This window comes from Colius striatus, chromosome 30 (genome assembly GCF_028858725.1).
Source record: "Colius striatus isolate bColStr4 chromosome 30, bColStr4.1.hap1, whole genome shotgun sequence".
NCBI lineage: Eukaryota > Metazoa > Chordata > Aves > Coliiformes > Coliidae > Colius > Colius striatus.
This window is the reverse complement of record NC_084788.1, coordinates 492,665-509,355: the sequence shown is the minus strand read 5'-3', so window position 1 is coordinate 509,355 and position 16,691 is coordinate 492,665. Positions and strand designations below refer to the sequence as shown.

The following is a 16,691-nucleotide window of genomic DNA, read 5'->3' as shown; positions in this document are numbered from 1 at the left end:
AGGAATAAAGTAAAACTGGCATTATGGTTGAAAGCAGTAACTTGAAGAGATAGTACTGTCTAGACCATAATGAAGTCCCTTAAGTGTTCAAGTCTTGTTATCAAATTTCAGTTTTGTATATATGTGAAAGTTCAGGGTAGAATGCTACTTGACATATAGGTATGTTATCTATAAATAGTTACTTCATGTGAACATTGGCGTTTTATTAGTTACATTATATAAAAATAGTTTTTATAAGAGATGAGGTGGATTTGGTTTAGGGTTAAAGAAGGTGAAACACTGAAAGTAACGTTTTCTTTTTTTTCCCCCAACATCTTGTGCTTCAATTGAGTAGCAGAATTCCATGGCCTGTGTAGCAGTGGAATAGGTATTACTGTGGATGGACGAGGTATGTTGCTCATTTTCTTTGATGTGTATGATTGAAGGTTAAAAATATATATATACTCAGAATTATGTTCTTCTTTAAATTACTAGAGTGAAACTTTTTGCCTCAAGTTTAATATACTGATTTTAGTATTTTCATTATCAAAGTACAACAATTGAAGTTTGTCTGAAGAAAAGACCAGAATTAAGTCTCTACCACATAGGATTTTGTTTGACCCTAACAAGGAAAAAAAAATAATTCATTTAAAGGTTTGACGTATGATTAATTTTTTTAGAATGGGCATAAGACATTTTTCACTCATTTTGAGAGTGACAAAAGCCAGTTGCATTTCACTTAGAGTCAGCTGGGATAGTAATAGAGCAGTTTCTCTCTTCAGATACAGTGTTCACGTCATGGATTGTTTCCATTGAGAGATCATTTCTCTAGTGAGTTAGAGTTGGAAAGGTGCTTACTAAAAAAGATCCTCCTAAAAATGGTCCTGAAATGGTGCAGTTGCATTTAGGACTGGGAACTGTAAAGCTCCAGCTCTTTTTTTCTAGTACCACAGATAGAGGCATTTTAGAAAGAATAGCCAGGCATGAAGCAGGGGCGATTCGTGCTGCAGCTGCCAACTGGAGTAGAGTGTGTTGAAGAAGGAATGGTGGAACACAGTGTTATGATTTATTGCTAGATAGTTCCCTGATGAGTTGGTAAAATTGTGGCCAAATTAAAGTAGATCATGTACACTTACTATTTCCAGGCACTTGATTTGGATAGCTTTCATCCTTGTCAGCATTCAAGCTTCTATTCAGTTCAGGAAGAACAGAATGAGACTTTGTGATCGTCAAACTTAGTAACAGCCTACATAACTTTTTAAAAAAATGGTCTAATAAAATAAATTTTGTTTCTCTTCAGTACTATATGTGCATAGTTTTTCTTCTCTGTGAGCTCATTGCTGAACATGATGCCAAACTTAGAAGTAATTTGAAATCCATAGTTCGTAAATTCTCTGTTTTCTCCTCAGTGAATTATACAAGGTCTGTTTGAAAAATCTCTAAATCTCATGGAGAAATAATGGCAATGCACCACAAAATTATTGTACCAACAGCGTCCTACCCTGAGAATTTGCATGTAGTACAGTTGCAAGGTTTTAATGTTCTTTTAAACATATGGAAAATACAAAAACATTAAATCATTTGTGGTCTCTACTGGCTGCATGATCAAATCTTTGAGGGATTCACGTCTCAACTGAAGTGCGTCTTTGTTTAAGCTTCTAAAGAAAACCTTAGTATTTTCTGCTTATCTTGTGCAGACCTTGCAGACAATTTTCTTGTTGCTACTCGTATCACTGCTTATAGCAAGGGACTTTGTCAATTCTGTTTCTTATAGGAGGGAAATATTATTCCCACGTTCAGTCCCTAATAAAAATTTTGTTGTCTTCCTCTTGCATTCTGATTTTCAGGAGTGAGTGGGAATACACACTATGGGTGAAGGTCTTGTCGTGTTGAAAAATCTGGTTTACTATTCAGGTGAGGGAGCCCTGGCACAGGCTGCCCAGGAAGGCTGTGGATTCTCCTTCCTTGGAGGTCTTCAAGACCCGCCTGGACATGTTCCTATGCGACCTGATCTAGGTGAACCTGCTTCTGCAGGGGGATTGGACTAGATGATCTCTAAAGGTCCCTTCCAACCCCTACCATTCTGTGATTCTATGATATTTTACTTTCCCTTTATTTTATTTGACTTGTAGTTGATACATAGCTTGTTAAACTAACAACACGTCCGTACTCCTTTTATTAAGCTTGTGATTAACAAGCACAAAAGAGAGACATCTGGACATAGGTGAGGACAGATTTTGCAGTCTGATTTGATATAGAAACTAGAAGGAAGGACTGGACCTTCTGAAATCATTTGTTTGATAAGGAGAGATAGAGTCATTAAGTTGTGTGAATATGAGCAAGTTTAATAAGCCACGGAAAACTTTTCTCAGAAGAAAACAAAGTTGAAATACTATGCTAATTCGTGTTTTCTTATGGAATTTTCAGGCATTTCATAGTTTAAGCTGGGGATAGCAGCATTTTTCCAAATGCTTATCTATGTACATCATGATCTCAACTGCACTATGATTAAAGACGAAATGTCCTTTATAAAAAGCTGTGCAGTACAAGCATAAAACAAGCCCTTTATGAAGTCACAGCTAGGCCAGCACTCCTAGTGTTCTTTCCAGGATTTCAAAAGGGAACTATTTAAAATAATGGGCTTACCGTATGGAAAGAAATAACTTAGTATTGAAAACACCTCTTTTCCTCAGAAGCAAAAAAATATTTCAACTAGCCTGTTCTTATAGCTCATATGAATATTTTTGAATTTTCCAACTACAGCAGAAATTCTATATGGGACTGTTCATTCATAGAATATATCTCATTCATCATCCTGTTCTGTAACTTTGAGAAAACATTTAAATTTCCAGTAAGTGCTGTAAATCCAATAAGACTGAGTATGCTGTGACATTGACCTGTGCATTAGTTCTGTATTAGGAAAAGTATTTGTGTCACCTAATAATTCATGGTTTCTTACCTAGATCCTCAAATCACAGGCACCGAGTGCACAGGATAGACATTTTGCATCAAAATATTCTTGCAAACACATAGTTCCTTGTTGATTTAGGTTGGAAAGCATATCTGTCCAACCCAACCTGCTGCTTAGAGAAGGGCTAACTTTAAAGTTGAATCGAATTTCTCAAGGCCTCACCGAATGCAGTTTGTAAAATCTCCAAGGAAGGGGTTCCCTTATCCTCTCTGGGCACCTTGCTCTACTGCTTAACGACCTCAATAGGGAATAAATGTTTTCCCAGTCTTCAGCTAAAACTTCCCCTGTTGTAACTGTTGTCTCTGGCTCTGTCATTGTATATCTCAAAGAAAAGACTGGTTCTGTCTTCTCTATAACCATCTATTAAGATCAGAGAGCTACTATTAGATGTCACTCTCATCTTCCCTCTTGCTGGCTAAAACAATCCATTTCCTTCAGCCTTTTCTCATACATCAGGCACGGATCCTGCTAGAGGACTCCAATCACACTAACATCTGCTGCAAAAGAAGCACAGCATGCTGTGTGTGGTTCAGGAGACTCTTGGTGGATAATTTCTTAATCCAAGGGATAGACAGCCTAACCAGAGGAGAAGTGTTATTGGACCTTTTGCTTACCAACGATCTAATAGGGAGACTAAGACTGATAGCAGCCTGGACTGCAATGATCGTGCCCTAGTGGAACTCCTGATTGAGAGGGATATGGGCTAGGTGAAAACTAAAGGCAGGATCCTGGATTTTAGGACAAAGAACTTTCAATTATTTAAGGAATTTGTGGATGGGACCCCTTGGGAAACTTCCCTCAGAGATAAAGGTGCAGATCAAAGCTTACAGTTAAGGACATTTTCTATAGATTGCAAGAACTGTTAATTCACATATGTAAGAAGTGATTGAAGTAATGCTGTTGAACCTCTTCATCGATGACATAGATAATGGCATTGGGTGTACTCAGCAAGTTCGCAGATGACACTGAGCCAAGCAGTGCAGTTAATTTGCTAGAGATGAGAGACCATCTAGAGCGACCTTGATAGACTTGTGGAATGGTCTCATGTGGACCCCATGAAGGGGTAGGGAAAAATTATTTCAGCCTTCTGCATGCACTCTTGCTATACCCTTGGTTTTAATGAGAACCCCAATGTCCATTGAGACAGATATTGTCCACATCTATCATAGGACCAAATTTTCCAGTATCTGGTTATCTTCTCTGTTGTGTTAATACAGATATTAATGAGTGTGCATTGGATCCTGACATTTGCTCCAATGGAATTTGTGAAAACTCACGGGGCAGTTATCGTTGTAACTGTAACAGTGGTTATGAGCCCGATGCATCTGGGAGGAACTGTGTGGGTAAGTTGCTTGATTTTTTTTATTACTGTTGAATAATTTATCACTGTATTGACGCTAATTTGAATTGACAGAATTTTGATTACAAGACATCTGATTCTTAGAGCTACAATGAAAATGCAAAAAAGCTCTAATGAAACTGCTTTTCTCAGTCACTACAGAGCTAGTATTCTTACTGGTGTATTTTCTGTACTTTGATGAGGAGATATTATTTCAGAAGTGTAAGATGGAGAGATTATTGCAGGTTAAGATTTAATTTTCTCAAAAATGTGGATCAGTTACTGTTAAATTTTAATGTACAACATTTTTCAATATATCTGAAATGTACCTCTTTTCAAGGCTGGATGTTGTGGCGCTTGTACATAATCTGTGCATTATATAATAATTCATTATGTCCCCAGTACAGCAGCATGGAGTGCTGCATGCTTAGGTCTTTAATTTCTGAAAGCTTCAACTCATGAAGGAAGCAATGACCCAGTCTTAGGATTTCACAAATCATGTCTGAACAGCGGACTCAAGTGTAGCAGCTATTCTTTTATGTTTCAGAATTTCAGGTCATCAGTATATGGGAATGATTCACTTCTAATTTTCACTTGTAGTTTGGTTTGGGTTTATACCGGACATAGATACATTTGCTGCAATTATTTAGGAATACCTAACATAAGATACATATTTTATTTTTTGCTCATGGTCATACATGAAATTCACTAGTTTTTTTTTTTCTTTTGGAAATTCTTATATAAAAAAAATAGGGATGTTAAACCAGAGGTGCATTGTACAATGTCACTTGCAGTCCTGCAAGTAGTCCTGACAACTTAAACAGAAAACTGAAGTTTGTTCTTATTGAAAGCTGATCAAACTATATCTCAGAGTCTTAAGTATCATCCTACCGTCTGATGTGTTTAATTTGAGGAATTATTGCTCTCTACACTTAAATATTTATTGACATACCACTGGTATTTGTGGTCTACAAAACCCCACCATTTTTGGTAGAGAAGACCTGGACTGTATAACTGTGGTTATATTTTAATACCAAACATTCCTACCCAGTGATGTAAAGCAAACACAGAATAATAAAACTGTTTATTTTCATCTGCTTGACTTAGGGTATTTTACTGCTAGTTACTTTCTGAGGGCCCTAAAAATGACATTTTGGCAGGAAAGGCACTGCTGCAGAAAACTTATCAGTAGGTTTTTTTAAAACATTTCACATAGTATTAGTTTTTTAAATGAATATTATGGCAAGGCATTTTATTCATCTAGTTATGCTTGAGATTATGTAAGTGCTAATATAGGTATATGCCTATTAGTTAAATAAAAATACAGCATACTGACTGTGAGGAAGCATTTATTCTTGCATAAGAAGACTTTTGCACAAAATAATTATGAACATTCACTAAAGGGTTGAAATATTTTAATGTTAATGATCTAGATTAGACCTGCCAAGGAAAAAAAAAGTCATCAGACAGAATGCACACAGTGTTTTTGTCAGATTTAAGTGTTTTTAGAGCATGAACTTTATGGATCTGTGTTTTTACAGTGCATATGACAATTGATTAGAGTACAAATCTGAAATTATTCAGTGTGCTTCTAAGGAAATAAAGTATTCCTAAGACAACTACTTTGAGCTCAAGAATTATATGACAAGCTCAAAATTAAAATCTATTGCTCTTGAAAACGCTCAATTCCAAATCCATCCTTTTTAGTTAAAGTCAAATGAGGTTATATTAAGGACAGGTTATCTTAGAAGAGCTTCTTTACAGCTGCCAAACCTTAATCTTGGATTCATTGTCTGGGGAAATTTAGATTTTATTGTCTGAGTCCTGAAGGAACTCATTAGCATAGGTTGCAAAATCTAGTGTAGTTGGGAAACCAAAAGCTTCCAGATAGTAATTATGTGGCATTCTTGGTTTTCTTATTTATCTTTAAACTTAAATTCTCTTTAAAATCCAGTTTAAGTCTTAGTTGTGGTGTTAAGTTTGGATAGTCAAGCAGTCAAAATATAGCAGGCACCTTGAAGCAGGATCAAGTGTCAGGTTTGTCATGGCTGTTAGTATTCCACAAATTTAAGAATCTGTGACATGTGATGGGCTTTATAGGGAAGCAGTTTATTTTTTTTTCTTTTTAAAAATACACAGTAGGGAAATGAGGAAGATTGATTGCTTTTTATTAGTGTTACTTACAGCTAGTATAAAAGGAGTTCAGGGAGTAGTAATAATTTATTGTTTTCCTATACAATGTGCATGATATCTTGATCTTAATTGTAGGGACGAGTTAAATACAATATACTTCTGGAGGGGAGGGCATGTATTTGTACTCTCGAGATGTCTCCCATGCATGAACTGTACAATTTAGATTTTAACACACTTGTTCACTTCACAAATAACAAAATCATTTCTTGCCCATTAATCAGGATTAGAAGAGTAATCTAACACACTGTTATTCATGTGTTTAAAAAAAATTCAAAATACTAGTTTCAGAGCAAATAGACCTTCATGAAGTTGTCATAAGTTGTCATGCTGATATAGTCCTACAATTGGCAAAGATGCCAAGGTTGTTCCAGGAAAATATACTATTTTAAGACTAACCAAGAGCAATTTTTAGAGCCTTTAATCTTTAAAGCAGAGTTTTTGGTAATTGGAATCTGAAAATGCAATTAGGCTTTTGAAACTAAGAGTTGCCTTTTTTCTTGCTCGATCAGTGTTGTATAAAACTGCATATTGAGCAACATGATTGTTGCTGTAGAAAACAGTAGAGGCTGCTAGCGGAGGTGAAGGCATCTCATGGAATTTGCACTCATTGGCATATCTTAACTGTCTTTTTGCAGACATTGATGAATGTTCAGTGAATGGACTGCTGTGTGATAACGGGCTCTGTCGAAATACCCCTGGAAGTTACAGCTGCACGTGTCCAAAGGGTTATGTGTTCAGCAGTGAGACAGACACATGTGAAGGTGAAAAATCTGCAAACTGTATTCATTTTATTGCTAATTATATGACATTAAGATCAGAAAAGAGTAAGAGTGTTGATGAATACCAGAGGAAGAGCTAAAATATTGTCTATATCATGTTCCTTTTGTAATTTCTCTGCAGTATTTTTTAGTTTATTGGGTCTTGCCACTGAATTTCTTTCAAAATAATAAGTTCATTTAAGAAGGTGTTTTCTTATCCTTGGATATATTCCTTGGGTATATTGTCCTCAGAAGGTATTTTCTTTTCCTTGGATAGAGCATTTTAAAGTTAGAATAAAGGAGAATATATGCCTAGCTTTGATCACGTAGCAAGAACATCTAGTCTATCATCTAGGAAAGTCTGCAGGACTTGGAACTATTCAGCCTGGAGAAGACGGGGGACCTCATCAACGGTTACAAATATTTAAAAAGAGTTTTTCAAGAAGATGAGGTGGCACTTTTGTTAGTTATTTTGTTATTTCCAGTGACAGGACAAGAGGTAATGGACAAAAGCTGGAACACAAAAAGTTCCACTTAAACATAAGGAAAAACTACTGTGAGGGTGGGGGAGCCCTGGCACAGGTTGCCCAGGGAGGGTGTGGAGTCTCCTTCTCTGGAGTTTTTTGAAACCTGCCTGGACACATTCCTGTGTGACCTGATCTAGGTGGACCTGGTTTTAGCAGGGAAGTTGAACTAGATAATCTTTAGAGGTCCATTCCAACCCCTCCCATTCTGTGATTTAGGGAAATACATCTATTTAGATAACAGTTTCTTTTGGATCTTTAATCTATGGTAATTGTTAATTCTAGATCGAATTACTATATTTGTGATGCTTTATGTCATGTTTGAATTCTGGGATCTGGATATTACTGTCTTATGATACTAAAACTAGAGTTTATTTTTACAATGTGATCAAATTGCATTCTCTTGTTACTATTGAACACAGTTGTTAAAGCTATGAAAATGTTACATGGCATAAACTACAATGAGGTTTTAATTATTTTTAAAAATTAAACAAGGCTGTATAAGAACAGTCAAAGTAAAAGCATTAGGTTTTGCCTCAAATTTTACTTAGTATTCAGAACAGTAGAATTTTGCTGATCTTTTGGATTATTTTTTAATTGGTTCCATGATCTGTCCATCTGAATGTGTGTTAGCAGTAGAAAGTTTTCATAGTAAATAGCCTTGCATTTGAGTCATGGGAAAGCTGCAGTCTCTGGTTATGGAATATCTATTATGTGAACCAATGTCATTGTCCATATTTATCTGTGATTTGTCAGAAGCAGTAGAACACATTATTGTCTTCAACTGCTTATTATCATGGATCAGACAGACATTATTGCCATACAGCTAAACAAACATATAGAAAGGAAAGTGGAAGCTGTCTGTAAACCATTCTTGCTGTGTGAGATCAACCGGGTTAACTTACACAGTTTCTTTAGCAGTATGTGCTGAATGTGTTAACTTTGCACTGAAGCATGTGAGGAGCACTCCTAACGTGCTTTTTGTCAGTTTTCATCAGAGAAGTAGAAGCAGGCCACATTGGGGGGCAATAGTATTTTGAATATCTCCAGCTGTTTGGAAAGTGAATGTGTGTTTACACTCAAAACATCTAATGAAATGGTTTAAATTCTGGCAATATCAAGTCGTTTACCTCTTCACCCCTTCTGTTCAAAATTAATTATGTTTCTTTATATTTTAATACATATGTGTTTCAGAGGTTGCTTTTTAAAGTGTGTTACAAATTAGTAATACTTCTTCAGAGTAGAGTTATTCTTACATCATATCCTGATGTATTTATAATGCTTTCTCTGCTAAGTTGTCTCAATAGCTGGTATCTACCCACAACATCCACGTGGAATTTATTCTTCAAGGTTTGTCTGGATGTTTAGTTTCTGTGCAGTGAAAGATCTGTGGCTTTGAAAGTAGCCAACTGTGTGCCTTTAGTGTCCATGTTTCTTAAGGAATCTTCAAAACAGAAAAACTTGAGTAATATGATAAAAGGAGGTGTTCATTACCAAGATGAAAATGCCATGAACTTGAGAGCAGAATGTTGACCAAAAGGTAGATTAATCATAAGTCAGAATGCAAGCCACTTAGCAAAAATTAATTGGGATAAAATGTATCTAGATTTTCAAATACAGAACCTAGATTTTATTTTTGGTTGTAATAATAAGAGAAATATTATTATATAAGGACTCAAAACAAGAATTTTTCAATAACAGCAAATTAGTTTCATAGTTGCATTGACTCACTACAGCCTTAGGAAAAAAGTGATCTCTTCTGTCTTCCGAACATCCTTATCATCATTGCAGTGTGTTTTCTCATGACAGAAGCTGTTTGGGGGCCATGATGTGGTGAACTAGATCTGTGAGTTCTGCATCTGAGTGTTGTCGTGGTTTAGGCTCAAGTACGAAAGACCTGAGGATTGCCAAAGGGCAGGGAGAGTTTAATTGCCGCTTAAGGTCCAGGACAAAACAGACCAGGCTACTGGGCTTGGGGAAGAAAACAGAAAGTAATTTAATGCAACACCAACTAAAGCATAATTATAAACCCTCAAAAACATAACAAACATAAAACAACACAGAGTGGTACAATGATGGAGAGTCAGACCAGCCCTTTAAGACCACCTTCTCCCCACTCCTCCCCTCTTCCCGGGCTCAGAGTCCTGATCCCAGTGTTTTTACCTCCTCCCATGCTGAACGGCCCAAGGGGGCAGGGAAGGGGGGTTTCAGTCAGTTTATTCCTGATAGCTTCTGCTGTTTGTCTCTCCTCGGGGCAGGCAGGCTCTGCACCAGTCCTCCCTGTACCTCTGTGGGGTACCTCACACACATGGCAGCCCTGCATAGGCTGCTCCAACGTGCATTTATCCCAAAAGCTGCAGCTCCTCTCTGCCTCTCATGTGGGTCTACTCTGCGGCCCACAGGCTCTCCCGCATGCCCTGTGCTATGGCCACCTCCTCACACAGTCTCTGCCCGTCCAGGCGCCTTCACCCAGAGCTGCTGGTGGCTCTCAGTCCTGCCATTGCCCTCCATGGGTTGCAGAGGGGTCTCTGGTCTGGTGCTTCTCCTTCCTTCCTCCTCTGACTGTGGAGTCCACGTAGTCGCCTCCATCTTGTATCACTCTTACACCTCCTGCCAGCACTTCAAATTCCCGTCCCTAAATAGTGATGGCAGAGGCACCACATTGTCCCAGCCCGGCTGGAGGTGGGTGTGAACCCAAGAGCCGGGGGAGAGTCCAAAAACTCTTTACCAGGTCTTCACTGCAACCCGCTCCCCCTGTTACCTAGCAAAAGCTGCTCCTTGCTAAACCATGACAAGTGTTTTTGTGAGATGGTTATAAATAGAGAAAAACACGAGGGAGAGAGATTCCCCATTGGAAATTAATTCACTGCTTCATTTTAATTAATCGTTCATTGATGAGAGGATGGCTTTTTCAGATAGCATTGCCAACTGATAATGGCTGCAAAACCATAGTAGCAAAAAAGTAAGAGTTAAGATAAAACAGAATTGACAGGAAAGGGAGTGAAGATAAAATACTGTCAGAAATTCAAATGGTACCTCTTAATGGCCTGTTGGTGCACTTTCCTAAACAATGTGACCTCTTTTAGATTTTGTCTAAGGGAATTAAGTGCATTCCTTAAATTACCAGTTCATTTATCAATTCTAAAAACATGAGTAAAGAACCATTATGATTCATTCAAATTAACATGTTACAGTGCCTCTGACAGTCATCTAGTATATAGGAATTGATGTGTTTCACAACTTGAGCCAGCCTGAGCATGAAATACAAAATGCACTCACAACATATTTAAGCAGGTTGGTATGTAAATTCAAATCTATTCTCATGTGAAAGAATAATTACTGACATGATCATTCAAGCTTATTAAGTAAAGCCGTTTGGGTTTCTATTTGGTGGATTTGGTGAGATTTAGTTTGTACGTATACTCCCATTTCGTTTTTTTAAGAAATTCAGAAAAGAACATGCATCTGTACATGTTTTCAGTATTGTTAGTGTGATTCCTGCAAAGACTAATGACAGAGTATTACTTGATCTTCCCAAAGATTCTAAAAAAGGATAAATCTGTGCCTCCTCACTTTTAATGGTAGTCATCAGGTTAGCGTGTTTTGAAAAGGATATTTTACCATCTCAGTAGAAAAATAGTGACTGTGCATCTCTTGGGTATATTTTATAATCCTGTATGTCTGCTGAACTATGAGCAATGAGCTTGTGATTGGTCATGCAGTAATATTTAAAATAATAAACTGTTTTATAATGTGGGAAAAAAACCCCATTTTCTCATTTGGGAGAAAACAGCAAACAACTGATCATTAGCTAAAGCTTCAGATTTGTAAGAATAATTTCTTTCTGAACAGAGTTCACTGTAAGTAACCAAAAATAATTCTCTTTTTAATTGTCTATACAGAAAAATCTGAAGGATTTTCTTTTTTTTTTCAATAACATTTTCTATAGTGACTTAGATACATAGATCATTAAGAATCTGTCATCTTCATCTTGAACCTCATAGTTAGTTTGATGTACAAAAAATGATCAGGAAGGGGTTGACATAAAACTGTAAAAGAAATTACAGGTATTCTATTTTTTCTGATATTGAATGGGTTAGCAGCAGAGGAACAAATTCAGCTTTTTTCTGTCCAAATTGTGTTTTCAAAGAAACACTATGTAACTCAGTTTGGAGTTACAAGTTCACTAGTTGTAAAAAACTTCTGTAGTCAGAAGTTGTGTGTTGTGCTCTGAAAATCCTCTTACGCTGGTTATTCCCAGTATATTTTCAATTAGTATAACTCTCATCAGTATATATGAAGAAACGACAAAACCTTTCACTGTTTTCATTTATAGTTCACTTGAATTTTTTTCTATTTGTTATGGAGAGTGAGGGAGTTCTTTAAGTCTTCAGGGTCTGTGAAAGTTGAGAGTTTTGCAACAAGATCTGTGGTTTAAATTGTATTTCCAATGACAGAACTAGTTAAATGTAAACCAGATGTGCTTTGAAGTTTATTTCCAGGAATGTACAGTAGGCTATTTAAATTCTTGTTTCTCTGACATTTACAATGTACACTCACTTCACTTAAGGAAAAAAAATGTATTTAAAAAACACCCAAACTGATAAATATTTTCATACATGGTGGCTTTTGTTTTAAAATATGAAACAGTATTAAAATCAGTTTGGTTTTATGCTCAGTCTTGTTAAAATTAACATTTAGTGTTATTATAAGAAGATGTATGGAAAGAATTTTTCAATTTTATTTGGATTTATGTGATTCTTTTATGCCTCATTCAGCAGAGCACTAATACTGAAGTGCTTCATCCTTTAGTTATTTTTCTCCTGAATGGTGATTTTGGGGAATAGTTTGGGTTTGTTTCTGTTTTTTAATTTTTTTTTCCTAGGATAGGGCTGAAGTATGTCAAATGCAGAAAGAAACAAACTATTTTTTTCATGGCTAGAGGCAGAGACCATAGTCACAAGGTCATTTCAGAAACAACCAGAAGTTAATGCCTCCAGATATGTGTACCCTAGTCCTTATTGAAAGGTACCATCACTCTTTCTACTCCATAGAAACAAATGGGATGAGTATTCCTTCACCTGCATCAGGGCAAAGTGAAATGAGAAAGAGTCTTGACTATTTCACATGTAATACCTCTTGCCTCAATCCTGGTCTTGGCGTCTCAACTTCTGCCATTCTCATCCCAGAGGATGGAATGTTTGTATAGGGGATCAGTGAAGGGCTGACACTGCCACTTGAGAAGTGCAGAAACCGAGACTGAGAGAACATCCCCTGTAGATAGCAGCAGTCTAGCAGATGAAGTCAGCTATTTTGCCAAGGAACGTGTTTGATGCAAACTTGAGTGAGGATTTAGACTAGATTGTCAGACTTTGAGTTGAAATGAACAGGCAGTCCTCTCAGCCTAGAAAGTGGTCAGCTCTGACTGGTATATCACCTTTCTATTCTTCCCTGTTTTTGCTCACCATATGCTCAGTTTGTGTCTTTTTCTTTTTTCACTGTCTTTGGGCAAAGAATGAAGAACATGGCCCGTGAAATCAAGATAACTACCTCACTCTTCACAAGGTGTTGAACTTTAGATGCTTTGGCGTCTCTTTCTCCACTAATCACTTTATCTTTGGTTGTAGCTTTGGTGACACTGACTGCTAGGTGTGGCCCTCAACTGTTTTTTCTTAGGTTAGGTTTTCTTGTTAACTCTGAAAACCCAAAATACAAGACATGTTTTACTAGGAGAAAATTGATTTTAAACCTAACCTGGAAAACATCAGGGACAATTAAAGATAGGCATGGTAACCTGATATTATATCTATAGATGTGAATTATTTCAAGTTTCATGCATTTTTTTATATACTGAATAAGATTGGAGTGATGTTTTGGATAGCTGCAACTATCTGCACATTGTCTTGTATATTGGTTGTAGTCCTGTGCATGGATGTGCTGCTGTATTAAAACTATGTGACACTTTACATAAAAATCATCTGTTTTCAGCTATAAATATGTTCAGCAAGAACTTGACCTGCAGTTTTCCTCACTGGGTGTCTGAGTCAGACTAGATTTTAGTTTTGCCTTTAAAAAAATCAGACAAAACTGTTAGTTTCCAAGAAAATGATGATCTGTGTATGTAGAAACATGCAAACCTTGTAACCTTTTCTTTAAAAAGCTGTAGCTCCTCTGTGCTGTTGCAGATAAAAAATTTCCTGAGTATTTTTGATGTCAGGATAGTGCCTCTTTACTCTGAAAATTTGCTCAGATGTGGCCAAGTTGTAGGATTCTGTTTGCATGTGCTCAGATAAACCTTTTTTTTTTTGTGTCCAAAAGCTTCAAAGATTCTGTCACAAATTACGCCTGATTCATCTTGGGAACTTCTCTGAAGTTTCGTCTTAGGTAAAAGCAGACAAGAGCACTGGCAGCTGACTGGACAGAGAATCGTATCTGCATAAAAGCAAAGACATAAATGCAGACTGATCAAAGATCTCTGTGACCAACAACAGAGATTTGACACAGAAGTGGGATATTTAGCTTGTACAGACCTTAGTGAATTTGTATTCCATGAACTTCTGCAGACTGCCATTGATTCTTTCAGCATCCTAGGGCAAGGATTTCCAGTTTCTCTACCTATTGTGTAAAGAATAATTTCTTCACCAGTTTTACTACCAGCCAGTTTCATTGGATGTCCCTTTGTTCTTGTACTTTAAGAGACAGTGAACATTTGATTCCTTTAACAGGGAGAAACTAAACATAGCTTAAATTTAATTAATTTGTCCTGTCTTTTCATCTCTTACAATTTTTCCAAAGCCAGCCAAACTATTAAAAGCAAGATGTCAAATAGAAAAGAAGAGAAAGTGTACCTTTCTCCAAGAGCATTTCTATACAGAGAATTGAATTCAACATACAGTGCATAATCAAGTTCGCTTCTTTATCTCAGTGTGATCTGTTTCTAATGGAGGGAACCAGGTATTTGGTTTCTCTGCAAAAGCAGCGGAGACTACCCTCCACTATAAGGTACTGCTGACTGAGGAGAGAGTGGGAGGTAGGGAGGATACTTGGATAATAAAACCTGAGATAATAATGTGTGAAATGTATTTACAGGGAGAATGAGAGTTGCAGAGCAGATAAGTGTTACTGAGATCGCCAAATAGCCAGCTTGGATACAGATGGACTTAAAACTTGCTCTCTCAGGAACGACTGGCTGTCCAGCTATGTGTGATCAGCACTGTACAGCACTCCCCAGCACACCAAGTCAGTACATGAGCAGTGTCATACCTGGCCTGGCGCTACCTGCTCATGCACTGTGCATAGTCATAGTCACTGTACATAGTGAGCTGACTCAGGACTCAAGCTGAGACAAACCAACCTGAGACAAAACAACCAACTGTGTCTAAGCAGGCTGTTTGCAGAGAAACATGGAATCTCTGCCTAATACTTTATGGGACTGCCAGCACAAAATAGGATGAGGTTTACCAGCTGCCAGGGTGCTGCCGACATAGTCAGCCCAGCACAGACAGCCATGGAAATTGTGTGTGTTCAAGTAACATCCTGTCTTGACCCAATAAGACTACCTGGGTTTTATATCTCTGTATCTGTTTATGATTAATGTGTAAACTGAGTAATCCACAAGTTTAAGAGTAGACTTCACAAATTTGCCTGGCACTATTCCAAAAGTTCCTGATATTCAAGGACAGGTCCTATTTGTTCTTTGTAGGTAATTCCATTAAATAAAAGGAGTGTGAAAATTAGCTTTTCATTTAAGTGCCTGCTTTTGGCATGGAAAGAGAGATGACAGTTTCCTAAGCTTACTGATTTCTCAACATTTTTCATCTCTCTTTATTCATTCTTTTTTGAAAATTATGTTTCCGTAATTTGGTGGGTGTTTCAAACATGTATTCATTCCTGTGACTCCAGAAGGTGATGAAAAAATACAACTTCAGTAAAACGAAGAGTTGATGCATCATAATGTATCAAATAGCAAATAGTACCTTTTTCATTACTTCTGAACAATAAAGAAAATATTTTAGTTTGTCATGAAAATTATCTCTTGGTGCTATAAATGTTCCTAGTGCTTAACTAGATCTTGCACTAATGTATAATTAATTTAAACCATACTATTTTGGCTTATGATAAGACATTATTTCACAGACACTACTAGCACTAAACAGTTTTCTTTCTGGCTCACCAGAACTGTCGAGTTGGATGAGAATGTATGGCTTCATTCAGGACCCAAATCAAAACATGAAATTGTTTGAGTTCAGGAAGAATGCCGAGTATACATCCGCAATTGTTCTTTGAACGCATTTGCTAGTATTATTTTAACCTTAAAACTGATTTAACTTTAAAAAAATCAGCAAATAATACTGTCTGCAGGGGTTCTATTCTTCCATGTGAACAGGCTTAAAAAACTGTCAGTGGCAATAAACAGAAGGAGTTTGGGGATAGAAGGAAGTACCGTTTTACAGTAATCCCGTTTCAGTTCCTATTTCTTGAATGCTTTCCAGAAAAAAAAAAAAAAAGAGTTGCGGCCAGCATTGTAATATTTTCCTTCTGATAGGGTTTTCTTAATTCTTCCAAAGCCTCATGGAGCCATAAATGACAGAAAGAATAAGGCCTTTGTACACTGCACATTATGGTTGGGAACTCATTGCATTCTAGGATGAAAGAGTTTTGTTTTCGCGTGGGACAATTATAATTGATGCTGGAAAACTTTATAGTCCAAGTCATTGGAAATTACTATCTTTGTAAAAAAGAGCTAATTAATTAACACTTTAAATATATGTGCTCCTATACACTTGTATATATGTGCTACTTGCCTGTCCATGTATCTTTTGAATGTCATGCAGAGAGGAGGGGACAAGGGCAAATTATGATCCACAGCAGCATTTATACTGTATAATATTTTCCAGAAGCACATTGTAGTTCTAACAGTGTCTTTC

At 36.9% G+C, this 16,691-nt stretch overlaps 1 protein-coding gene across 1 annotated transcript in view; it reads left to right on the top strand.

Moving 5' to 3' along the window:
* Positions 1 to 16,691, top strand: part of FBN2 (fibrillin 2) — a 151,749-nt gene that overhangs the window by 69,632 nt on the left and 65,426 nt on the right. Inside the window, exons 17-19 of the mRNA XM_062016448.1 lie at positions 335 to 388; positions 4,168 to 4,293; positions 7,118 to 7,243. Coding sequence (XP_061872432.1) covers positions 335 to 388; positions 4,168 to 4,293; positions 7,118 to 7,243 — 306 coding nt within the window. The remainder of the gene's footprint in view (positions 1 to 334; positions 389 to 4,167; positions 4,294 to 7,117; positions 7,244 to 16,691) is intronic.